This window comes from Saccopteryx leptura, chromosome 3 (genome assembly GCF_036850995.1).
Source record: "Saccopteryx leptura isolate mSacLep1 chromosome 3, mSacLep1_pri_phased_curated, whole genome shotgun sequence".
NCBI lineage: Eukaryota > Metazoa > Chordata > Mammalia > Chiroptera > Emballonuridae > Saccopteryx > Saccopteryx leptura.
Genome location: NC_089505.1, coordinates 186,803,580 through 186,830,422, shown reverse-complemented (window position 1 = coordinate 186,830,422; position 26,843 = coordinate 186,803,580). Strand labels below are relative to the sequence as shown.

At 40.3% G+C, this 26,843-nt stretch overlaps 1 protein-coding gene across 4 annotated transcripts in view; it reads right to left on the bottom strand.

The window, feature by feature from the left end:
* GCNT2 (glucosaminyl (N-acetyl) transferase 2 (I blood group)) overlaps positions 1-26,843 on the bottom strand; it is a 144,519-nt gene that overhangs the window by 77,281 nt on the left and 40,395 nt on the right. Inside the window, exon 1 of one of the 4 annotated variants that reach the window (XM_066377019.1) lies at positions 12,879-13,851. The exons of 2 other annotated variants lie outside the window; for them this stretch is intronic. In XM_066377019.1, the coding sequence (XP_066233116.1) occupies positions 12,879-13,797 (919 nt within the window). In that variant the 5' untranslated portion in view covers positions 13,798-13,851. Of the gene's footprint in view, positions 1-12,878; positions 13,852-26,843 lie in introns of those variants that run through there. One more of the 4 variants, XM_066377022.1, reaches the window with a different exon arrangement.

Genomic DNA, 26,843 nt, shown 5'->3' with positions numbered 1-26,843 from the left:
TGGTCTGCACACGCAGATACTGAGCGAGAGTTTCCTCCAAGCGCCCCAGAAGTGGGCGCCCGCCTGTGTTACCGGACAGAGTGGCAGAGCCAGAGGTCTGTGAGTGGGCGGAAAGCCCGCCTGATTATGCTAGCAGCTCTGACTGACTGAGCCTTACCCAGAGCCCTGTGCTGAGTGGAAATAGAGTGGGGAGTTGCCAGCTCTTTGAGCCTCTTACTATCCAGGCAGAGGCAGCAGCAACCCCATAGCTGGATTATCAGGCTACTAATTGAGGAAGGAAAGACTAGGAGAAAGGCTCCAGGAACACGGACTCTCTCACTGTCGGAGCCTATAAATGCTAATGAGCCTCGACTGCCAACGAGACTAAAGCACAATTCATGACATTGCCATAGAGACTTATCAACTGCAAACCTCTACCTGAGCGTACCAAAGGGGCAGAACCCGGGGTACAGAGTCACCGACCAGGAAGAGGGAGAGAAAAGAAAAAGCAAGAAGATAACCTCTCAAAATCAAGAATAATCTGCAGACTTTATAACCTATCCCACTTTCTTATATTTGTTCGTTTGTTTCTCTTATCTTCATTCTTGATACTTTTTTTCCTTCTCCAATTTGGCTGATTAACTCTCTGCCGGTCTTACTCTCTCCTCTCCTTGAACTACACTACCCATAAGTGTTACATCTCCCATTATTTTTTCTCTCCTCTTCCTTTCTCTCTATGAGGGTTGCACTCCAAAACCCTTAACTCTCTCTCTCTCTCTCCTTTCTTGTTTCTTCTTTTAGTGGTACCCTCTTTTTTTCTCTCTCTCTCTTTCTTTTCTCCCTCTATATTAGTTTCTTCCTTTCTCCTTTACATCTCCTCTCATTCAAACCTCAATAACAAACAAATTATCTTATCTGGGACTCAAACTTATGTTTGTGGCATTTTGGGGGGTTTTGACTTCACCTTTTTAACTCACTAGCAGTGCTCCCATCCCTGGCTCTCCATTTTATCTAGTTCTTGTTCCACTAAATACAATAGTAATTTTTTAATTTGTCCCCCCATTTTTCTGTTTTCCTCTTATTCCTCTCATCATAATTCTTAGACAACCAACACCTAAAAGCAAATAATTTTATTCTTGACCCAAATTTTTTCCTTATTTGCTTTTTGTGGGTCCATACCCCCTTTTTTTTTCTTTTTTTTTGCCCGTTTATTACTTTTCCCGAATTCAGGCCCTCCATCACAGGCATTGTTTGTTATAATTCACAGTTCACCACAAGATTTTCTCAAGAAAGAGGGGAGAGGAGAGGAGAGGAAAAAAGGAGGGGGGGAATAATTTCCTTTTTTTTTAAATTTTTATTTTATTTTATTTTTCTTTATTTCATTATTAATTTTTTTTTAAAAAAAACAACTCTTTTCGATTTTTTATTTTTTTATTTTTTTTTAACTTTTTATTCTTTATTAAATCTCATTAATACTATCAACAAAACCACCCTCAGATGCCATTAAGGAAGAGAAAATCGAATATCATGGATACAAAAGAAAGAGAGGTAACACAGCTAGATGAGTAAAAATCTATGGAGAAAAAATTTAATATATTGGAAACCTTGGAGCTAAATGACAGAGAATTCAAGATAGAAATCCTAAAAATCCTCCGAGATATACAAGAAAATACAGAAAGGCAATTTAAGGAGCTCAGAAAACAACTCAATGAACACAAAGAATATATGTCCAAGGAAACTGAAACTATAAAAACAAATCAAACAGAGATGAAAAACTCAATTCACGAGCTGAAAAATGAAGTAACAAGCTTAGCTAATAGAACAGGTCAGATAGAAGAAAGGATTAGTGAAATAGAAGACAAGCAACTTGAGGCACTACAGAGAGAAGAAGAAAGAGACTCAAAAATTAAAAAAAATGAGATAGCCCTACAAGAATTATCTGACTCCATCAAAAAGAATAACATAAGAATAATAGGTATATCAGAGGGAGAAGAGAGATAAAATGGAATGGAGAACATACTCAAACAAATAATAGATGAGAACTTCCCAAGCCTGTGGAAAGAACTAAAGCCTCAAATTCAAGAAGCAAACAGAACTCCGAGTTTTCTTAACCCCAACAAACCTACTCCAAGGCATATCATAATGAAATTGACACAAACCAACAGCAAAGAAAAAATTCTCAAGGCAGCCAGGGAAAAGAAGAATACAACATATAAAGGAAGGTCCATTAGATTATCATCAGATTTCTCAGCAGAAACTCTACAAGCTAGAAGAGAGTGGACCCCAATATTTAAAGTCCTGAAAGAGAGGAACTTTCAGCCACGAATACTATACCCATCAAAGCTATCCTTCAAATATGAAGGAGAAATAAAAACATTCACAGATACAGAAAAGATGAGGGAATTTATCATCAGAAAACCCCCACTCCAGGAATTACTAAAGGGGGTTCTCCAATCAGATACAAAGAACAAAAAAAAAAACAGAGCCACAAGTAAAAGCTCCAAGAAGAACACAATAAAACCAAATTTAAACTGTGACAACAACAAAAAGAAAGGGGGAGAAGATGGAGATTAACAGTAGCAAAGGACGATGGAGTGCAAAAGTACTCACAAAATAGTTCACTACAATGAACAGGGTAGGGACCCTTTTCATTACTCAAAGGTAACCACCATTGAAAAAACCACCACAGAAGCACATGAAATAAAAAAGATAGCAACAGAGGAAAGATGTATGGAATACAACCAAATAAAAACAAAAGATAGAAAAACGAAAGAGAAGGATCAAACAAGACACAAAACTAACAGAAAGCAAGTTATAAAATGGCAATAGGGAACTCACAAGTATCAATAATTACACTAAATGTAAATGAATTAAACTCACCAATAAAAAGGCACAGAGTAGCAGAATGGATTAAAAAAGAAAATCCAACTGTATGCTGCCTACAGGAAACTCATCTAAGTAACAAGGATAAAAACAAATTCAAAGTGAAAGGCTGGAAAACAATACTCCAAGCAAATAACATCCAAAAAAAAGCAGGCGTAGCAATACTCATATCTACTAATGCTGACTACAAGACAGGAAAAGTACTCAGAGACAAAAATGGCCATTTCATAATGGCTAAGGGGACACTGAATCAAGAAGACATAACAATTCTTAATATGTATGCACCAAACCAAGGAGCACCAAAATATATAAGACAGCTACTTATTGATCTTAATACAAAAACTGACAAAAATACAATCATACTTGGAGACCTCAATACACCGCTGACGGCTCTAGATCGGTCATCCAAACAGTGAATCAACAAAGACATAGTGGCCTTAAACAAAACACTAGAGCACCTGGATATGATAGACATCTACAGGACATTTCATCCCAAAGTGACTGAGTATACATTTTTCTCCAGTGTACATGGATCATTCTCAAGAATTGACCATATGTTGGGCCACAAAAACAACATCAGCAAATTCAGAAAAATTGAAGTTGTACCAAGCATATTTTCTGATCATAAAGCCTTGAAACTAGAATTCAACTGCAAAAAAGAGGAAAAAAATCCCACAAAAATGTGGAAACTAAACAGTATACTTTTAAAAAATGAATGGGTCAAAGAAGAAATAAGTGCAGAGATCAAAAGATATATACAGACTAATGAAAATGACAATACGACATATCAGAATCTATGGGATGCAGCAAAAGCAGTGATAAGAGGGAAGTTCATATCACTTCAGGCCTATATGAACAAACAAGAGAGAGCCCAAGTGAACCACTTAACTTCACACCTTAAGGAACTAGAAAAAGAAGAACAAAGACAACCCAAAACCAGCCGAAGAAAGGAGATAATAAAAATCAGAGCAGAAATAAATGAATTAGAGAACAGAAAAACTATAGAAATAATTAATAGAACAAGGAGCTGGTTCTTTGAAAAGATCAACAAAATTGACAAACCCTTGGCAAGACTTACCAAGGAAAAAAGAGAAAGAACTCATATAAACAAAATCCAAAATGAAAGAGGAGAAATCACCACGGACACCGTAGATATACAAAGAATTATTGTAGAATACTATGAAAAACTTTATGCCACTAAATTCAACAACCTAGAAGAAATGGATAAATTCCTAGAACAATACAACCTTCCTAGACTGAGTCAAGAAGAAGCAGAAAGCCTAAACAGACCTATCAGTAGAGAAGAAATAGAAAAAACCATTAAAAACCTCCCCAAAAATAAAAGTCCAGGCCCTGACGGCTATACCAGCGAATTTTATCAAACATTCAAAGAAGACTTGGTTCCTATTCTACTCAAAGTCTTCCAAAAAATTGAAGAAGAAGCAATACTTCCCAACACATTTTATGAGGCCAACATAACCCTCATACCAAAACCAGGCAAGGATGGCACAAAAAAAGAAAACTACAGACCAATATCTCTAATGAATACAGATGCTAAAATACTAAACAAAATACTAGCAAATAGAATACAACAACATATTAAAAAAATAATACATCATGATCAAGTGGGATTCATCCCAGAATCTCAAGGATGGTTCAACATACGTAAAACGGTTAACGTAATACACCATATCAACAAAACAAAGAACAAAAACCACATGATCTTATCAATAGATGCAGAAAAGGCTTTCGATAAAATACAACACAATTTTATGTTTAAGACTCTCAACAAAATGGGTATAGAAGGAAAATTTCTCAACATGATAAAGGCCATATACGATAAACCATCAGCTAACATCATATTAAATGGCACTAAACTGAAGGCTTTCCCCCTTAAATCAGGAACAAGACAGGGTTGTCCACTCTCTCCACTCTTATTTAATGTGGTACTAGAGGTTCTAGCCAGAGCAATCAGACAAGACAAAGAAATAAAAGGCATCCATATCGGAAAAGAAGAAGTAAAGGTATCACTTTTTGCAGATGATATGATCCTATACATCGAAAACCCCAAAGAATCCACAAAAAGACTACTAGAAACAATAAGCCAATACAGTAAGGTCGCAGGATACAAAATTAAGATACAGAAGTCAATAGCCTTTCTATATGCCAACAATGAAACAATTGAGAACGAACTCAAAAGAATAATCCCCTTCACGATTGCAACAAAAAAAATAAAATACTTAGGAATAAACATAACAAAGAATGTAAAGGACTTATATAATGAAAACTATAAACCATTGTTAAGGGAAATTGAAAGATATAATGAGATGGAAGAATATATCTTGTTCTTGGCTAGGAAGAATAAATATAATCAAGATGGCTATATTACCCAAAGCAATATACAAATTTAATGCAATTCCCATCAAACTTCCAATGACGTTTTTTAAAGAAATAGAGCAAAAAATCATCAGATTTATATGGAACTATAAAAAACCCCGAATAGCCAAAGCAATCCTAAAGAAAAAGAATGAAGCTGGGGGCATTACAATACCTGACTTCAAACTCTATTATAGGGCCACGACAATCAAAACAGCATGGTATTGGCAGAAAAATAGACACTCAGACCAATGGAACAGAATAGAAAGTCCAGAAATAAAACCACATATATATAGTCAAATAATTTTTGCTAAAGGGGCCAAGAACACACAATGGAGAAAAGAAAGCCTCTTCAATAAATGGTGCTGGGAAAACTGGAAAGCCACATGCAAAAGAATGAAACTGTACTACAGTCTCTCCCCGTGTACAAAAATTAACTCAAAATGGATCAAAGATCTAAACGTAAGACCTGAAACAATTAAGTACATAGAAGAAGACATAGGTACTCAACTCATGGACCTGGGTTTTAAAGAGCATTTTATGAATTTGACTCCACAGGCAAGAGAAGTGAAGGCAAAAATTAATGAATGGGACTACATCAGACTAAGAAGTTTTTGCTCAGCAAGAGAAACTGATAACAAAATAAACAGAAAGCCAACTAAATGGGAAATGATATTTTCAAACAACAGCTCAGATAAGGGCCTAATATCCAAAATATACAAAGAACTCATCAAACTCAACAACAAACAAACAAACAATCCAATAAAAAAATGGGAAGAGGATATGAACAGACACTTCTCCCAGGAAGAAATACAAATGGCCAACAGATATATGAAAAGATGCTCATCTTCTTTAGCTATTAGAGAAATGCAAATCAAAACGGCAATGAGATACCACCTCACACCTGTTCGATTAGCTATTATTAGCAAGACAGGTAATAGCAAATGTTGGAGAGGCTGTGGAGAAAAAGGAACCCTCATACACTGTTGGTGGGAATGTAAAGTAGTACAACCATTATGGAAGAAAGTATGGTGGTTCCTCAAAAAACTGAAAATAGAACTACCTTATGACCCAGCAATCCCTCTACTGGGTATATACCCCAAAAACTCAGAAACATTGATACGTAAAGACACATGCAGCCCCATGTTTATTGCAGCATTGTTCACAGTGGCCAGGCCATGGAAACAACCAAAAAGCCCGTCAATAGATGACTGGATAAAGAAGATGTGGCACATATACACTATGGAATACTACTCAGCCATAAGAAATGACATCGAAACATTTACAGCAAAATGGTGGGATCTTGATAACATGATACGAAGCGAAATAAGTAAATCAGAAAAAACCAGGAACTGCATTATTCCATACGTAGGTGGGACATAAAAGTGAAACTAAGAGACATTGATAAGAGTGTGGTGGTTATGGGGGGAGGGGGGAATGGGAGAAGGAAAGGGGGAGGGGGAGGGGCACACAGAAAACAAGATAGAAGGTGACAGAGGACAATCTGACTCTGGGCGATGGGTATGCAACATAATTGAATGACAAGATAACCTGGACTTGTTATCTTTGAATATATATATGTATCCTGATTTATTGATGTCATCCCATTAAAAAAATAAAATTATTAAAAATAAATAAATAAATAAATAAGATTTGTACAGGAGGAGTGAGTCCACAAGAGCAAGCATCATAAAAGAAAAGCGTATCAGCCAGGGAATGTACTCAACCTTTGTGATTCCATCTTCACTTTTGTGAATGTCTATTTACCATTTTTCCCCACGTATAAGACGCGCTTTTTTTCAAAATTTTTGGGGTCTAAAAACTGGGTGTGTTTTTTACAATAGTTGTAGATTTTTTAACTTGCATTTTCCGCTTTTTCACGCTTGTTGTCTTTTTTTCAAAGTTTGAGCTCCAAAGTTAAGGTGCGTCTTATACATGGGAGCATTTTATACATGGGGAAATACGGTAAATCTCGACTGGGCAAAATTCTTGAAATGATTAAATGGAGGTAATGCAGATGCTCAGTAAACATTAACTTCCTCATCCTTCCTGTCCCAGTAGAGTCTAAGCTCTATGTCAATCAGGCATCCTCAATTTGACTTCCCCACATGGTGGGACATTCCTGCTTATCAGTAGGCTGGCCGCCTCTTCCAGACTACTCTTGAGGCAGCTATGAGAATTCTACTTATCAGTGCTGAGACCAATTGCCCCGGAGGAAAGACAACCAACACACAAGTTAGTTGTAAGAATCGCACAGGCAGTTTATTACTCACAAATCCTTTTGGTGTGCCTCAGTACAGTTTACAGGGGGCCTGTCAGCATGCTCCTCTCGGTTGTTCTTGGTCAGGCGTGGAGACAGTCCACGTTCAACGTTGGAGTCCGGCGACTACTGCAGCAGGGGCCCCTTGGCTTTAGTACCTTTTCTGGCCAAGCCTTCTAACAGGTGTCAATCTACAGGATTATCACCTCAAACCACCTTTTGGGGAGTTCCTGCAGGGAGTCCTTTTTATATTAATCTACCGAAATGTCACATCAAGCCACTTTTAAGGTGTTCCTAGGGAAGCATCTTGTTTATGTTAACCTACAGAGTTATCACATTAAGCCACTTTTTATTTATATAGAACTTCACACACACACTAACTGGGCCCTGCGTGAAAGACAGAGTCTGCCTATCATATCTGTACACACAGGATTAGCTCCTGTCCAGATAGCATAGCTTTATTCACTTGCCTTAATGGTTTTTAATATTATATCCTAATTATTTCTATATATCTTCCATATTTTTCTATATTTCTATATATTTAATTACTGTAACATTATATTACTGTAACATTTTCACACCTTCTGCTCATATGGAAAAGCCACGATCTAGGAAAATGGGCTAAATACCAAGATGATATAAGGAGTAAGAGAGAAAAGTCTTGGATGGGTCCAATTATATAATCATTTCATAAGCTTAATAAGACTTAAAATTAGCCAAGTTTCATCTTCTAACACTTGCTTTGCAATAATCAAATGAAGAATTTGTAAAACTAGGTTCGATTTAATGTAAGTGCATAATGTTAGTCCTACCTCTCCTTCTCTAGATGTTTCCTTTTCTTCTTATTTCTTGCTAGGTATTTGTAATATTTGTCTTTAAACAAGTCACATATTTTAATTTTAAATTTTCTCATCTGCAAAATGGAAACAATAGTTCTCATACAGAGTTCTTACAGAAATAAGAAATCCTCATACAAAGTAAGTACTACCCAAATATAATAAAGGAACATTATTAAAAACATCTTTATGAGGGAAAAGCGGTATGCATGCTGCACTCATGCCACTTTCACAAAAGCAATTAATTAGTATTCTTCAATTTAAACAGTTCAAGTGATTATAGCTGTGCATCTTATTAAATTAGTGATTTTCAACTGGTGTGCTGTAAGAATTTTTAAAACATGCAATACCTGAATATTTAGTCACAAGCCTGACCAAGATCTTTTCCCTTAGATTGTCAAATAAAAAATTGACAACAGCTGACACCACAATAACTGTCCAGTGTGAATGAATCAAAATTATAACTTTTTTTTTAGTCAGAGGAGCAAAAAATATATTTTTGGTGTGCCATAGAATTTTTATTTTTAATATATTATTAAGTGAGAGGTGGGGAGGCAGAAAGACAGACTTCCGCATGCTGCCCGACTGGGATCCACCTGGCAAGCCCACTAGGGGGAGATGTTCTGCCTATCTGGGGCCCATTGCTCCACTGCTCAGCAACCAAGCTATTTTAGCACCTGAGGCCAGGCCATGCTGCCAGCCTCAGTGCTCAGGGCCAACTTGCTCGAATGAGCCATGGCTGCAGGAGGTGTGAGGTGTGGGTTAGGGGGGAGAGAGAGAGAGAAAGAAGAAGGGGGAGGGGTGGAGAAGCAGATAGTCACTTCTCCAGTGTACCCTGTCTGGGAATCGAACCCGGGACTTCCACACGCTGGGCTTATGCTTTATTGCTGAGCTAACCGGCCAGGGACAATGTGCCACAGAATTTTAGTAATTAGTGTATATGTGCCATGAGATGAAAAAGATTGAAGATTGCTGCATTAAATTTTACCCCTCTGATATATGCAAATGGTCAAAACAACTCTGCCTACAGGATAAGGAACCATTCTACAGTGGGCCTGTGCTTCTGTCTGCCCAGTATCACTCTAAGTAACCATTCTCCACTGGAACCTACCCCTAACCTCTAGCTCCAGTGTTGAAAGTGATGCAAGAAAGGCTGGCTAGCATTCTTCATCCCTTTGATTTATTTACGGATAGGGATCTGGACCATGTGGGATCAATCTTAGGATTCTTCTGAGCTGTTGCTGGAACTATCAGGCAAAAGACTTTCCTTTCCCTTACAAGTACCAGCTGTCAGAACCAAAAACCTGGAGCTACTTCTGGCCATCTCTGATACCATAAATAAAGGGGCCTACAGGGCCTCAATGAGACAGAGACTGAGAGATACAGGGACCGCGGCCGAGAGATAGGGTGACCAATTTATCCTAGTTTGCCTGGGCATTCCTGGTTTTAGCATTGAAAGATCTATTCCCAGGACCCACCCACAGATCTGGACAAAACAGGGATGGCTGGTCTCCTCATAGAGAGGTGAACTGTCAAGAAAGCATCCTGAATATACTGTTCTAGCTTTTGAGCCAAATAGCCCATCCTCGAACATCTTAATTCTGTGACTCAGTATGTTCTGGTGTCTGTTTAAGTAACGTTGAATTGCATTTTTGTCACTTGCAACTTAAACTGCCATAACACATTCCCAAAGAATGTGCACATAAAATTAAACTCAAAGTTTAAAAAGCAAAATAAATCAAAGTAGAAAATACACTATTTTTAGAATTGAAAAAATGTGGAAATGTGATCATGTGGTCACTTCTGAGGTTGAGATAATTTCTTTGACAAAGGCGCTCTGAAAAATAATGTATACAAAATGGAAAAAGGAAAAGAAGCTAATAAAGATAGTCTTATGCAAGAAAAACATCATGGCATGAGAAAGGTCATAGTAATGCATGAGCAAAAATTCAAAAGGATAAACATGCAGCAAGAGGAAAAAAAACATCAGCTGAAGCCAAATCCTGTAGCAGCTCTGCCTTTTCATTATAGATGAAGAGGCTAGTTTAGTTACTGGAACCAACGAAAAAACTATCAGCTTCTGCAGAAGCTAAATAACTTTACAAACTTGAGGCAAAATCTAAATGGCCTCTGACATGGCCCTGGGATAGGTAGGCAGAAAAAAAAAAAAAAAGCTAGAGGAATAAAAAAGGATGTGTTTGCTGTACTTACTGACGAACTTTACCCTTAAAGCATGATACTGAAAATAGAAAGAACTGTTATGGTTAATGCTTGTCTGGCAATAAAGAAGCAGAATCACACAGCAAGTCATAAATCACAAAGAAAGCTGGAGCATAAAAGCATGCTTTTCTATTGTGAATTTCACATTCCTTTGAAGATGAAGTAGCCAACAACAGGGCTAGAGCACCTGACCATTTGTTTTCATTAATCACTAGTAATTCAAGAAGGCCCCACCCAACCACAAGCAGGATATTCTTTTGCTGTCTCCCTGAACCAGGATGACACCCAGAGTCTAAAAAAGGAAGGAGGCAGAGCTATAGGAAATGTCACATTATCCTGAGAAGCCTGCCTTGCAGAATCAGACCAGGCAGTGCACTAACAGGCTCACCTGCCTACACCCAGAAGTGCTTTCTCGGCAGAGCTCTCAGCCCAATTCCAATAAAGGAACTAGAATGGGTTTGTCTGAGCTAATGGGCACCTCGGAGTCTACACTTCCCGGCATTTTTCACCTTTCTAAAAATCCCTGATAGATATCCTTGTGTTGGGTATTTACGTGGTTTTGGGCATTGTGCATTCTGCAGAGAAAAGCACGTGTAAGACACAAAAGTGGGCTTTCTACCTGCGTCCTCAATTTTGTAGCTGGGAGAAATGAGTTTCCAAGAGGTTATCTGATTTACATTGAGTCTCACTGTCGCTGTGACGGGGGCAGAAGCCACAGTGCCACACCGAAGACTTATAGCAAAAACAGCTTTCTCTCCTCGCCTAGCTACATATCATTCTTGGTCTCCCAACTTGTCTATTTTGATTAGGGCTGGGAAAGGAAAAGTGGGCCAAGGGAAAAAGGGGTGGGAAACATTTCTTTCCCCTTGATTTTCTTACACTGATTGGACACTGATAAGACTGACCGTCCTTCTGCCATAAGTAACCACAGACATTTAATACAAATCAAAATCTATGTTTTTCTTTTCTTAAAAAGTAACAGTTCGGGCTTTTGTTCAGTTATGAAATGCCTTTATCTCGGTGTGATATCTAAGGCATCCCATGGCTCGAATCAAACTTTTGTAAATCTAAAGGGGATAGTGAAAATAGAAAGGGAATAAATATTTGACTATGAAAATCAGCTTCTACCTAACAGTGTCAGATTATATGTCCATGATGGGGATAACTGATAAAAGGTGTAAAGATGGTGGCTATAGGGAGACAGCGCGTGCGTGCGTGTGTGTGTAAAGAAAACTTACAGGAGAAGAGCCAGCCCTTTCCCCAGGCCAGTCATCCTGGGTTTCAGAGCCCAAACACAGTATTTTCCAGAGAACGCTGGCATGTTTAACACCCAGCAGGCCCTGCTCTGCAGCCTGAGAGCACCTACCCCTGTTTCCAACTTGGCAGGCCCACAATGACAAGAACAATGATCGCTTTTCTCTTGCCATAAGAATGCTGTGTAGTTCATCAGAGATCCATTTTGTATTTTTTTCACTGAGTCCAAAGCATGCTGTTTCCTTTGGGAGAAATCCTATCTTGTTTTATATGGTTTTAAAAACAGTTGATCTGCTCCATTAGTAAAGGTAGAAACGTTTTCATGAAAAAGAAAAACACTTCTTTTAGAATCTCATTATTTATCTGAAGTTAAAAAAAAACTACTTTTTTTTTTTTTAAGTAGGGTACATGCATGAGTCCACATAGTTCTCAGTTGGCTGGGTCTTAGGGAGACACCTGTAGAAAGCCTTATACTTTGCCACTCATTCATTCAGTCACTCATGTAATTTATGTTTACTATGTGTTCTAAGCATTGAGGGTATAGCAGTTAACAAAATAGAAAATGACCAGGCTTCCTGGAGTTAAGGCAGAGGAAGCTAAGAACAAACCCATGTAAATAAGTTAGTATGATAATTCTAAATGGTGATAAACTCTTTGAAAAAAAACAGGGTGTGGTGGTCAGCTCAGGTGACACCTGGCTGATAAGAAGATGCCTGTGCAGGTCTAGGGATGTAGGCAGGAGAATGGCCAAGGCAAAGGCCCTGTGGTAAGAGCAAGTTTGACAAATTTGAGAGAAAGAAAGAACTCTAGAGGGGATTGAGAACAATAATAGCTATTGTGGTAAAGATTTTGTGAGATGATAAATGCAAAAGAACATGAACTGCAAAGCAATACTACTGAAAAGTATTCTTTGGCTGTGCTAGAATATTGCATTATCACATAAAAAAATCCTTCTGTATTTAGAAAGGATTAGAGTGAGAATCCTGTTTCAGTTTTCATCTTCTACCCAAACGAAAGCCCTATTAAAGTGTGGCACATTGCCAGCATGTAAAATATGAAATCTCACATACCTGGAATTCTATTGAGTGTCACCCAGAAATGTTCATCAGGACTGAAAGTGTCTTTGGACCACTGGAGTAAATCAACAGCCCGTGGGTCGTGGAGAACAAAGTTGGAAAATTCTCTTGACAGGGCAACATAGGCAGAGCCAAAGTAAATAGTGAGATTATGGGGAGGAGGAGGTTTCAGAGCTCTGGTTCTTATCACGAAGGAAAGCTCTCTGTCCAGGTGTTCTCGATGGACATATTTAGTCCGGCCAATAGCGTGAGCTGGAGGCAGCACCCCTGGGGTAATGTTTTTCCCTTTAAATCCTTTTAGATACTGAACTATTTCCTTGTTGGTTTTCAGGGGGAAATCTTGCCCACAGGTGTTGATGGCATACTTCCATGGGATTGCTGTGGCCACAAGATCTCTGATGCAGTTTAGGTCAGCCTGGAGCCTGGAAATCCCACCATAGACAACTGGCTCCATCTTGGAAGCCAGAAAGGCATTTGGGAAGCAGCTCAGTAATTGCTCTACTGCATCTTTAAATTCAGCTGTTGCCTTTTCATCCACGTGAACGCAGTAGACATTCTGAGGCATGTAAATAGCTCTGAAGAGTCTTGCAAACGTATCAAAATTGTGATGGATGACCATTGTATATGCCAAGGGAAATTCAGCCTCTTCTTTGGATAACGGGGCCGTGATATAGTGGCTCTGGGTCAGGTATTTTTTGCAAGAAGACTTCTCATATATCATGAGTTTGTGTTTCCACAGGAAAGGGGCTTTGCCTCTGATAAAGGACGTGCAAACTTGAGTCAGCATCAAAGTGTCCGAGTTATTCGGCTTCTGGAAGCTTGGCTCTCCCCCAAAACTGAGCACATAGAACACAATAAAAATGATCACACAAGAGACAGAAACTATAAAGAGGTAGCGCATCAATGAAGACATGCCTCAAAGAGGAGGAGATTTCAAAGACAGTGAAAATCTGTAAGTCCTTCCGCAAACTTACTTTTTTCTCTGAGTTCTTATTTTGGTACATAATCCAGTAATTTCTACCCTGAAGAAGATGCTGTGAGTTTATTCAGCTTCGTGCCGGGAGTCCAGCTGCTGGCTTTGTCCCCATGCTGACATTAGCAACTGACCCCGCCTCGTTCTCTGACTCTCTCAAACCGCCTTTGTCTAAATCCCAGTAGCAGGTTGCTTAAGCTCAGCCTTGTTCCCTCCCTCTGCCTCCAGGCTTGCGTCTGCGAGCTGTTTCACAAAAACTCTTGGTAACTGCTTTCCTCTGCAGACTTAGTTTCTCAGATCTCTTTTCTTTCATTTCCCATTGGCCTCCGCACCCTCCCCCCACCACACCTCCACTCCCTCCCCTTGTTGTTGCCATTAGGGATTTAGCACAGGGAAAGCCAAAGTTGAAATGATGTGTTCTGGCAGGCATACAGTTTTCTGCTAGTCATCCAGCAGGCTACAGCACTCACACCCCTCCTGCTGCTCATGGCAATGATCCATGTAACCTGGTCTCTCCACTCTCCCAGGAGACCCATGGAATATAATGTAGCCTCCACTCTCAAATATGCTGCTGCTTCCATGAGAAAAAAAAATGACTGGGTGACAAGTAAAATAAACCTCATCCACCCTGGCTCCTTTGTAAAGCTTCTCAGCCCCACCCTACCGTGTTCTAAAACAAGAGATCGCAAGAGTTTCAGTCCTAGGGGATCTGAAACGGCAAGGATCCTGGTCCCTGGACTTTGAGATCAGGTGACGGCTCCCCTCTCTTCCTACTTTCAGCATCCACTATGGGGCCTATCCTAGAGTGTTGAGGTCCAGAAAACAAGTTGCAAGCTATATCCTCCCAATTTAGATGAGACTTTAAAGCTTCACTGCAAATAACTTGAATCCTGACCACAAATGAAGTTCAGATTAGGGGAGTACAGAGATATTTAGGACTTACCCACCCAAAGTACATCATCAAATGCTTAGGGAAGTGCTTTATACCTTCGCACTTATCAATCACCTAGGAAATGCATGTTTTCCCCCTATGTGTAAATGATAGTTTTGAGTTAAGGAGTAACCAAGCTCTTGCATGCCAAAGGTCCTCTTCTTCAAACTTTCACTTTCCTACCAGCTATTTTTATTTTATGGCCATACGATCCCCAATGCTCCTGATCTTTTTCACCAGCTATTTTTAAATGTAGGTAAATATATCTTATTTAAAATGACTCTGAAACACCAGTTCAGTTACTGAATGCCTTCCCATCTCTACTATTTATCTAAACATAACACCTCAGAGCTTCCCCCCGCACCCCATGAAGAAATAATGTCCTTTAAACTGCAATTTTTCTCTTTCCGTTTTGAAAAGTCTTTGCTCTGCTATGGAAGGAATAGAACTGTAGAGGTATGCTGATGCTTTGCTCTCAGTATGGGTAGGAAGAGTAATGCTATACCCCAGTATTCAAGGGACAGAGTATTCCCACTGAATGACACATGGCTTCCTGAGGACACTGTAGTATTTCATTCCTCTCACTGTCATTGTTCCCATTGCTCACTCTTCCAGCTTGGACATTGTTTTCCTCTCTGCCTTACTAAATTCTCATTCTTTAAGACCCATCACAAATAAACTCTACATAAGTGCCACCTTCGGATGTGTAGGCAAAAGAAAATGCAGCCATTACATGAGTAAAGCAGATCAATCTCATTCTTAGTGTTTCTATGGAGTAAAGCAAAGGAAATTACTGAAAGTTTGTGATAATGGAAAATTCATTCCCAAGCTTTTCTTTTTCTAAATACTATCTTTAAATATTTGGTTATTGTATATTTTATTTCAAAACAACAGACAGTAATTTCAAAGCCTGTTGACTTAGGATGAATGTTAAAATATGTATGGTTTGACCAAGTGTTCAGTATATAGGTACCTAAGTTAATTAGGCCAACCAGGCTGTTTACATTATTATTTCCAACTGGCCAATGACACAGAGGTTCAGTATACACAGGCTTAGGGGACAGGCATTAATAATGTTTCTATATTAAGAAATAGAGACATTAGCTGTTGATTAAATAAGTTTGTAAATATGATATACAGTGTATATATTTGCTCGCTTATAGTTTGCATTGGGTTTGGGGGACAGGCTGTAAGCAGGCAGGGTTGTTATAGCCTAAGGCTTAGTTTTAAGACTAAGCCTTTCCCACCCTAAGTGACTTTGTATCAGAGACTTCCCGGTTTGTGTATTGGATTAAAGGTTTTGATTTCTACACTATAAAATGGGGCAGAGGAACCCATGCTGGAGGAGAGCAGAGAAAGGCCATGTGGAGGAGAGAAGAAGCAGTCAACATGGCGGAGTGCTGAAGGAGAAGCCAGTTTGTGCAGAGTTTGTGCAGAGAGAAGCAGATGGGGAACAGAGGTGAATAAGGCTGGTGAGGTAGAAACTTTTGATTCTAGGAAACTCGGATAAGTCAGTGGCTTTGGGAGCCCTGAATGGAAAGGGAAGTGTTTTCCCACTGTGTGTATTTCTTGCCTGCCAGGTGCAAGCTAGAATTAAAGCTAATGGCCCACCAGTTCTTGGCTCTGTTGTTTCATTACCATCTGTCTGAATCAAATGCGAACCTGCATTGATTGGCCAGGCGGCTGTGATGGTGGCCGTGGCTACTGGCCTTACACTAGCTAAATTGAGAACTTACATAATACCTCTGTATTTAATCCATTACTTCAAGTGGCATTGTTTGTGTACTGAAAATATAGCTGTTTTTCCTCTCTGCCCTTTTGGCTGTCCTTGGGCCAACCTTCCCTACTCTTGGGTTTTATTTTTAAGAAATCCCAATGGGAGAACTTTTCTAAAAACCCCTGTTGCAATAGAGCAAGGCTGTTGCCTGTTACCTTTCCTTCCTCATAAGCATCTGACCTGCTTAACCAGAACAGATACCATGCATTTTTTTTTTTTTTTTTTTGTATTTTTCTGAAGCTGGAAACGGGGAGGCAGTCAGACAGACTCCCGCATGCGCCCGACTGGGATCCACCCGGCACATCCACCAGGGGGCAATGCTCTGCCCATCTGGGGTGTCGCTCTGCCGCAATCAGAGCCATTCTAGCACCTGAGGCAGAGGCCACAGAGCCATCCTCAGCGCCCGGGCAAACTTTGCTCCAGTGGAGCCTCGGCTGCGGGAGGGGAAGAGAGAGACAGAGAGGAAGGAGAGGGGGAGGGGTGGAGAAGCAGATGGGCGCCTCCCCTGTGTGCCCTGGCCAGGAATCGAACCTGGGACTCCTGCACGCCAGGCCAACGCTCTACCACTGAGCCAACCGGCCAGGGCCCCATGCATTTTTTTTATGGAGACTGAACAGCTCAGCCTTCCTGACCTGTCTCTGACTGCAGACAAAGACAAAGTTGATTCTTGTAGCCTTAGTAACCATGTCTGTGGCTCACTTTGTAAGCAATTACTCCCAAACTAGCCAATTATTCTGGCTAGACATGTTTATCCTCCCTTAGGGCCACCTTAGAAGCTTACCCTCTATTCCATTTGGAAGTCTTTATTTTTTACACATTTAAAAATATTTTTCCAGTTGTGATACTATCTAGAACACAGTTCCCAAATGAAGAGGGTATCCTTTCTTTGAAATGATAGGAGACTCAGAATCTCTGAAGTAAAGAGATAATCAAAGGGAGAAAGAATGTCTTGGTACGTTAGGCTTTGAGTGGGAAGGGTCAAAGGGAAACTTGCCTGTTGTTGCAAGACCTAGAGAAGAAGGAGATAAAGGAAGCTGTACCACAGAGTTTGCTGCTTGCTAGGCTCTCACATCTGTGATGGAAGTGGCAGGTGGTGGTAAAAGACCTTACCTGGCCTGACCAGGTAGTGGCGCAGTGGATAGAGCGTCGGACTGGGATGCGGAGGATGCAGGATCGAGACCCTCAGGTAGCCAGCTTGAGCGCGGGCTCATCTGGTTTGAACAAAAGCTCACCAGCTTGGACCCAAGGTCGCTGGCTCGAGCAAGGGGTTTCTCGATCTGCTGAAGGCCCATGGTCAAGGCACATATGCGAAAGCAATCAATGAACAACTAAGGTGTCGCAGTGAAAAACTGATTATTGATGCTTCTCATCTCTCTCCGTTCCTGTCTGTCTGTCCCTGTCTATCCCTCTCTCTGATTCTCTTTCTGTCCCTGTAAAAAAAACAACCCTTACCTGCTATGCTGGAAAACTTGGGCTTCATCTTGCTGCCAAAGGAGCACCACCAAGGACTTTAGGTGGAGGGGTGCTCCCAGGCAATGTATGCCAACTAGAGAAGAAACAGGAGCCAAACAAATCATGGAGGAAAGTATACATCAGCCAATAGACGCATAATGCACACATTCATAATAATAAAAGGATTATACATAAGTACAGCCTCTTAAGCTATGATGTAGAAGTGCTAACTACTCCTCAATAAGAGTATTTCCTAGAAACAATTCCAAGGCTCTCACAAGGCATTTAGGTCCGTAGCTACTCACAGAACATCAGCTACTATAGACTGTTAGCGGATTTTCTTAAATAAGTGAAGATGGGAGAAGGATTTAAAGTCCCAGGGTCACTAATGAATTCATGATTGGTAACTAGAGGGAAGTCCAGACTTGTTTTTTCATCTCCTCAACCTTGTCATGTAGAAGTGTGCACAGTATCTTATTTATGCTATATATATACCCGTTTATATGTGCTGAATGAATGAGTGAATGACTGACTAGAGTCCACATCCTCTATGGTTCAAAGGACCATGGGTAAATGCATTCTTAATTAGAATTAAAAACAGAGCAACTGGTATCTTTCATTTTGATAAACAAAACCTTTGACCAGACTAACCATATAGATTACCGTATTTTTCGCTCCGTAATATGCACCTGACCATAAGACACACCTAGGGTTTTAAGAAAAAAAATTATTCTGAACCAAATGGTGTGTTAAAATATTTAATAAAATACTGTATTTTTCACTCCATAAGATGCATGGGCATTTCCCCCTCTACTTTTAGGGGGGAAAAAGTGTGTTTTATGGAGCAAAAAATATGGTACATGAAAAAACCCCCACAACTTTTAATCAAATTTCTGTGGGAACCCTGAAAAATATGTTTCTTCTTTTGTGTCAAGAAAGGATGGTCCATTACTGTACAGTATTACTCACAGGGAAGGGTGCAAATCACTCTTCTACTTCTGACTGGTTGTGTGATCTAAGATCCTCACTTGTTTCATTTTTTTAAATTTATTGATTTTAGTGAAAGAGAAAATGTGAGTGTGTGAGAAAGAGCAAGCGAGAGAGTGTGTTCCTATATGTGCCCTGACTGGGGATCAAAGTGGCAACCTTTGCACTTCAGGACTATGCTCTGCACTTTGTCTTTAAACTGGATGTTCTCTGTGGTCCCTTCTAGCTTAAATAAGCTATAATTCAGTGCATGTGAGGTGAATCCTCTGAGCACAGTGACAGAGTTCAAGTGTGAGTATGGTCCCTGTCCTGTAGGAAATTATATAGGATTTAAAATACACACCACTGAAAATATAACCCAGGAAACAGGGAAGACTATGGCTGATCAGAAGTTAGTTATCTACTAAATGTCATGGGAGCTCAGAGGTCAAAAATGTTCCCTTGGAACTTGAATGGTTAGAAACGGCTTCCAGTTGTTTGATTCTGACCTTTTGAGCATGGAGGAGGCATTCCAGTTGGAGAAGTTATAAAAGAGAGCAAGAGCACACACAAAAAGGGAAAGCCATTGGCAAGAAACTTCTAGGAAGAGTGGTGAACCTAGAACTTCTCTTTCATGATAGCTGAGAAAAATATTCAAATCAGTAAACCATCATCTCAAAGGACCCATCAGGGTGACAAGGTAAAATCTGGGAAAGTCAGAACTTTTGTCTCCTGTTTCTATTATAGCCCAGTGACTAGATAAGGGCCTGGCACACACTGAGTCAGAATTATCTGGGCATTTGAAAAGTGCAATTTTCAGCTATGAGAGAAAAAAAAAGCAGTGTTGAAACCCTTCTTTCAACATGGGTAAAGCACGTTTATACAATGCTTTCATTTCTATAGTAGAATAGCATGGGCTAGCAGAGCCCTCCCTGATTGTTTTGTTTAAGCTGGTTTCTAGTTATCCAAAGGTGTGGGTTTGCCGTATAAGGAGGGATTTTTCCTCTTCTCTTTCAGCATTGGCCACAGAGACCTAACTGTAAATGCTGAATTCTAGCCACACCTTCCGGTGCAGCTCACCTTGTTTCATTGCATATACTAATTCAAACTTACTTTATTATACTTTCGTAATTGTTCTGGGACTGGTTTTTCCATTCTCAATTAACTGCTATTCTTTAGTTGGGAAGGAAATTGAGGGACACAGGCTTGAGCAGAAACACTACATTTAGAATGGTAAGTAATAGCAAAAAGGGCACATAAAGGATGCGCTCTGATAAAGTTTGTTGAAGTAGCATTTAGAGCCTAAGTTATATTTGCAGAAAAGGTAGGTAAATGAGGTGAGGTTGTACTGATTCTTGGGCTCACTGATGGCTGTTTTTTGAAAGGTCATTCCTTTGTGGTTCGCTCAGGGAGTCATTCTTAATTATAAAATATCAGGATTAATTTTTTGTCCCCTTTGAACTAAGAATAATTCACCAGAATGGAGAGAATAGTGACCCTCTGGTTCACTTGGGACAGCTAAGTAATTCTGTTCTGGTTGGCCAGGTAGTTTGTAAATGAAGCCTTTTCAAATATTTTTTTTAAATGATGATGATCATGATATTGAAGAGGAAAAGAAAGTAGTCATTTCCAAGCACATCTTTAACTACAATGACAGTTCTCCCATAACTTAGAGCCCTCCAGTGGGGTCCACTGGGGAAAATCTACCTTCTCCTGGGGCCCAATCATTTTACTTTCTATACACATTCATCTCATTAGCAACAGAAGAAGTTGTTGAATAGAACAGATCATGAAACCCAAAGCATTATTTCAAATTCTCATCTTAGAGAAAAGGAAGAAGTTTAATATGTAGAATTTTAAAGGCCTAGGCAGCAGGTCCTAAAGGTGGTCATGCTAGATCATATCATGGTAATGTGAGCTGACGTTATCTGCACCTGATTTTGATGTAGCAAAGGTATCATAGAAACACTTCCTGGATGCTAAAAGATGTTAAGCAAATACTTGCAAAAGACAGTATACACAGATTCAAATTAAAGCATGCACAAAAAGGGAGCATAAATGTGGCAGTTAGAAAAATGAAGAGCCTGAAATTTATGGGCTTAGAAAATGAAAAATAAATTACTCAAAATAAGTCACATCCAATGAACATTTCAAGATGAAACTTGCTACTAAATTTACATGTGGAAGTTAATTGCTTAACCCTAGCCGAATAACTGACTCAACTGTTTTACCAAAACATTTGTTTTCAAAAGTAGTCAGCCAAACCAAGGGTGTCTATGGCTGGAGATAACAATAGTTTAGATTAAAAATTTGCAATCTTCTGTTTAACATCACCAGAAGGGGTTGTTAGAAATACAGGTTACAGACCCCTGATCCCTATAGGTCAGTAAGTTTCAGATAGAACTTAATAATTTGCTTTATTTTATTTATTTATTTATTTATTTATTTATTTATTTATTTATTTATTTATTTTAATTTTTTTAGTGAGCAAGAGAGAGAGAGAGAGACAGGGACAGACAGACAGGGAGGGAGAGAGATGAGAAGCACCAACTCATAGTTGCAGCACCTTAGTTTTTCCTTGATTGCTTCTCATATGTGCCTTGACCAGGGAGGATCCAGCAGAGCCAGTAACCCCTTGCTCAAGCCAGCAACCTTGGGCTGAAGACAGCAACCTTTGGGCTCAAGCCAGTGACCACGGGGTAATATTTGTGATCCCATGCTCAAGCCAGAGACCTCACACGCAAACTGGCGACCTTGTGGTTTTGAATCTGGGTCCTCAGTGTCCCAGGCTGATACTGTATCCACAGCACCACCACCTGCTCAAGGAATAATGTGCTTTACTAACAAGGTATTGTGACCAAAGTTTGAGAACCAATGGATCAGAAACCAAAATTCTTTGACTTTTTTTTCCTCAGTGACGACACCTGATCTATTTTCCTATGACTAGATAGTTTACTGTAAAATAAAACAAAACAACTAATGTTTTAGGATAAACCACACTGTATAATTTGGAAATGCTTAATGCACCCAAACTCAAATTGTGGGTGATCTGATTCCTTATAAAATTTACTATGGAAAGCAGTCAGTACTCCTAGGAAGAATGAAAGGAAATGAATATACAAAAGGAGCTAGTGCTCTTTTTTTTTTTTTTTTTTTTAGTACTATTTATTTATTTTTGGAGAGAGGGGAGAGAGAGAGAAAAAGAAAGAAAGTGAGAAAGAGAGGGGAGAAACAGGAAGCATCTACTTATAGTAGTTGCTTCTTATATGTGCTTTGACCAGGCAAGCCCAGGGATTCAAAATGGTGACCTCAGCATTCCAGGTCAATGCTTTATCCACTGCACCACCACAGTCCAGGCTGGGGCTAGTGTCCTTATTTGAGAGAATTCGTAACTGCAAGTTGCCCTGCCCCAAATGTGGTCTCTAAATTTTATTTTTATTTACTTATTAATTTAAAAAAATTTTTAAATTCATTTTTGCAGAGAGAGGAGAGAGAGAAGTGGGAAAGAGCAGGAAGCTTCAACTGTCATATGTGCCTCCACCAGGCAAGCCCAGGGTTTTGAACTGGCGACCTCAGCATTCCAGATTGACACTTTATCCACTGTGCCACAAGAGGTCAGGCCTACAGTCTCTGATTTACTGCACACAGCAAGCACTCCTGTGCATAATCCCAGTCTTTCACAAAATGTGTAATAGGATTATTTACTGGGATGCTGGTCATGTTCTATGTTAGATATGGGTCACATGTTGTGTTCATTTATGAAACTGCATCAAGCTGAATACTAATGATATGTGCACTTTTCTATGTTATACAGTGTTTCACCAAAATGAACGAACAAAATAAATGAATAAGTCATGGTCCTCCTAGGAAAACTCTTCCAGGAAAGTCTTCAAGGGGAGAGGGGATCAGGAATCCTTCTTGAATAAGTGATATTTATGGGTATCATGTATGAGCAGATAATCTGCAGGACCATATACCGAAGCCCACATAACTTCGGTAAGCAGACTTGACTGCTAAGGATGTTTCTACTCTGGTTTATGATACCAGCCACCCTCAGCCCCGACCCAACAACCACCCCTCCTACCAGTGAGCAATGTCGGGAAGAAAAAGAACCAAGAGGAAACAGAACAGGACATTAACACTTAATTCTAAACCCTCTGTGCTCATCAATACAGAACTGAGCCAGCCCTTAAGGGACCTGTCATCTAGATCAGATCAGGACAGAGGAGGCACTTGCACTAACAATCAGAATGTGTGTTATAACAGGGTACCATGAAGGATGAATGACAAAGCTGAGAGCTGGCAGTAGGTGCTGTCACCCTGATTTGTCTAATGAGGAAACTGAAACTCAGGTCACTGGTCTCCCAGGGAACCTCCCACCCAGGCCAGGGTCACTTGGCTGACCTGGGACTTGAATGTGAGCAGCTTTACTACAGAAGCCCTGCTCTTAATCACAATGCTGTCCTATGCTGTAAAGCCAGTAGCTACAGCCACCATCACAGCCACCTGGCCCGTGCAGGTTCGCATTTGATTCGGACAGATGGTAATGAAACAACAGAGCCAAGAACTGGTGGGTCATCAGCTTTAATCCTAGCTTGCACCTGGCGGGCAAGAAATACACACAGTGGGAAAACACTTCCCTTTCCATTCAGGGCTCCCAAAGCCACTGACTTATCTGAGTTTCCTAGAATCAAAAGTTTCTACCTCACCAGCCTTATTCACCTCTGTTCCCCATCTGCTTCTCTCTACACAAACTCTGCACAAACTGGCTTCTCCCTCAGCACTCTGCCATCTTGGCTACTTCTCTCCTCCACGTGGCCTTTCTCTTCTCTCTCCTCTAATGCTAATTTCAGGAACTGAGAGAGAGCAAGCTCCCGGTCTGCCCCACTTTATGATGTAGAAATCAAAACCTTTAATTCAATATACAAACAAGAAAGTCTCTGATACAAAGTCACTTATCTGAGGCATAATGGGATTCCTCATGAGAGTGCACCACCCTCTATCATGCAATAGTCAAGGGTATGGGAGAAAGCTTAGTTTTAAAACTAAGCCTTAGGCTATAACAACCCTGCCTGCTTACAGCCTGTCCCCCACACCCAATGCAAACTATAAGCAAGCAAAGATATATATCATATTTACAAATTTATTTGACCAACATATGCCCTTTCAGGCAGGCCCAGGAATGTGGTGGTCTCAGCACCTGGAGCTGCTTCATAGAGAGATAGTGAGAAATCAGGAGAGCTGTGTTGACTTTCAGTAAGACATATGCCTGCCTTCCTTCCTTCCTTCCTTCCTTCCTTCCTTCCTTCCTTCCTTCCTTCCTTCCTTTCTTTCTTTCTCTTTTCTTTCCCTCCCTCCCTCCCTTTCTTCTTCCCTCCCTCCCTCCTCTCCTCCTTCCCTTCCTTCCTTCCTTCCTTCCTTCCTTCCTTCCTTCCTTCCTTCCTTCCTTCCTTCCTTCCTTCCTTCCTCATCCAATCCAGTGTGTGTTGAAAAAGCACCTAAACCTGAAAAAAAACTGTGACATTCCTTTTCCTTTCCTTCCAACATCTTTTCTTTATTGGTCAGAAAACTAACTGAACATATCTTTTCCTTCCCATTCATAGTGTGATTGACTTCCAACTATCATCTTTCCAAACCTAACTGCATGTGATCACATTTTGGTATGGTCTGACCAGTTGTCACAAGCAGGAGGCATGATCCAGGGACTACCTGGCCCAGGCACCAGAAGGCCTTGCCCTTGAACTAATTAACCAGGCACCTAGTAATAATCTCTAGAGATAGAGTTATCCTATCTCTTTCTTTCTGCAGAGAATAACTCACCAAGAGCAAAGTACTTCTTCTGTTCTGACTCAGGATTCCAGTTGCTCAGCCTCCACCCTCATACTCTCAGCTTTTTGTAATTCTCAGAACACCTGTTCTTCTGATCACTTTTGCTAAGTTTGTTTTTAGGATGTGCTTTCTTGTGAAGACTAGGTCTGAGACTATCGAGATGACTGATATATGGAGAGTTGGCTACATTATTACAAGAATTCCATAAGAATTGGTTACCTGTTTTACAATAACATACTGTGACATTCGAATAAAAGTTATAAAATACATTAATAGGCTTTAGAAATAACTTCAAAGGAACTAGTCCAGTAAACAGATGAGCCCAGACTCCCAGGATGGCTAGGAGCTGAAGAGTCCTTGAGATAGAGAAGTCGTCAGACTCCCAGGATGGCTAGGAGCTGAGGAGTCCTTGAGATAAGGAAGTCACAAGAACTGCTAAGACAGAAAATGTAACCACATCCTAGGGGATAGATAGGGATATTTCCAGCTGGGGCTTTCAACTGTATGACTGGTTACTAAGGCACGTGACTAGAATTTAATTTGGGGGAACCAATTGCTAAATGCCAAATTTGCTTCTGTATGAACTGCTTGCTTGCTATACTATAAAAACCCCTAGACTGTAGGCGCTCGGGGTGTGGCTCTTGTGACTATCACTTGAGTTCACCCCTGCGCAGGTTTGTTTTGTTTTGCTTTGTTTTCTTTTTCTCTTGGCCATAAAACTTTGTCTGAAACTCTCCAAACGTCTCCAGTGTTTGTTTTACCCGGCGAGTGCAACACATACCACCAAAAAAAGTTCAAAAGTTGAGTTGAATAGCTTCCATTTGGCCCTCTAGATCCATTCCCCATCTGCTTCCCTTGAAGGAGAGCTGACCTATATAAATGTATCATTGGACTCTGGCTCTGGTTGGATTTGTTAGTGAAGGGGGAGAAGGAGGGATCAAGGCATTTACTTCCTGGCTCCTTTCTTGCCATGTACAACAGGATTGCTGTCTCCTTTCACTGCAGTTGTTTCCAAAGGGGCTCGTCCACAGTCTTTTTTTCTAAGCCCTTCTTGATTAGCCTAATTTGGACACACTTCAGGAGTCGGGAACCTATGGCTCATGTGCCAGATGTGGCTCTTTTGATGACTGCATCTGGCTCGCAGACAAATCTTTAATAAAAAAAATAATAACGTTAAAAATATAAAACGTTCTCATGTATTACAATCCATTCATTTCCTACCACTCATGTTCATGGTTGCGGATGGCTGGAGCCAATCACAGCTGTCCTCCGGGACAACACCAAATTTTTATTGTATAATGCTTAATGTACACGGGTCGTTGTATGGCTCTCACAGAATTACATTTTAAAATATGTGAAGCCTGACCTGGTGGTGGCGCAGTAGATAGAGCGTCGGACTGGGATGCGGAAGGACCCAGGTTCGAGACCCCGAGGTCGCCAGCTTGAGTGCGGGCTCATCTGGTTTGAGCAAGGCTCACCAGCTTGGACCCAAGGTTGCTGGCTCCAGCAAGGGGTTGCTCGGTCTGCTGAAGGCCCATGGTCAAGGCACATATGAGAAAGCAATCAATGAACAACTAAGGTGTTGCAACGTGCAATGAAAAACTAATGATTGATGCTTCTCATCTCTCTCCATTCCTGTCTGTCTGTCCCTGTCTATCCTTCTCTCTGACTCACTCTCTGTCTCTGTAAAAAATAAATAAATAAAATTTAAAATATGTGGCGTTCATGGCTCTCTCATCCAAAAATGTTCCCAATCCCTGCACTATCTGTATCCTTGTTGGGGCCCTACTGATACAATAATAACAGACAACACTGAGATAATACTTATCAGGTACCAGGTATTTGGTCAACAGTTCATGTAGATTACCATTTCATGCTTACAACAATCCTGCAAAGTAATAGGCACAATTATTATCCCTATTTTACAGATAAGCAAGGGAGACTTCATTACCCAAGGTCATGAACTCAGGCAGCCTAGGAGCAGGACTTTGAACTAAGTATATTTATATACTTAACTGCCTCCTAATACAA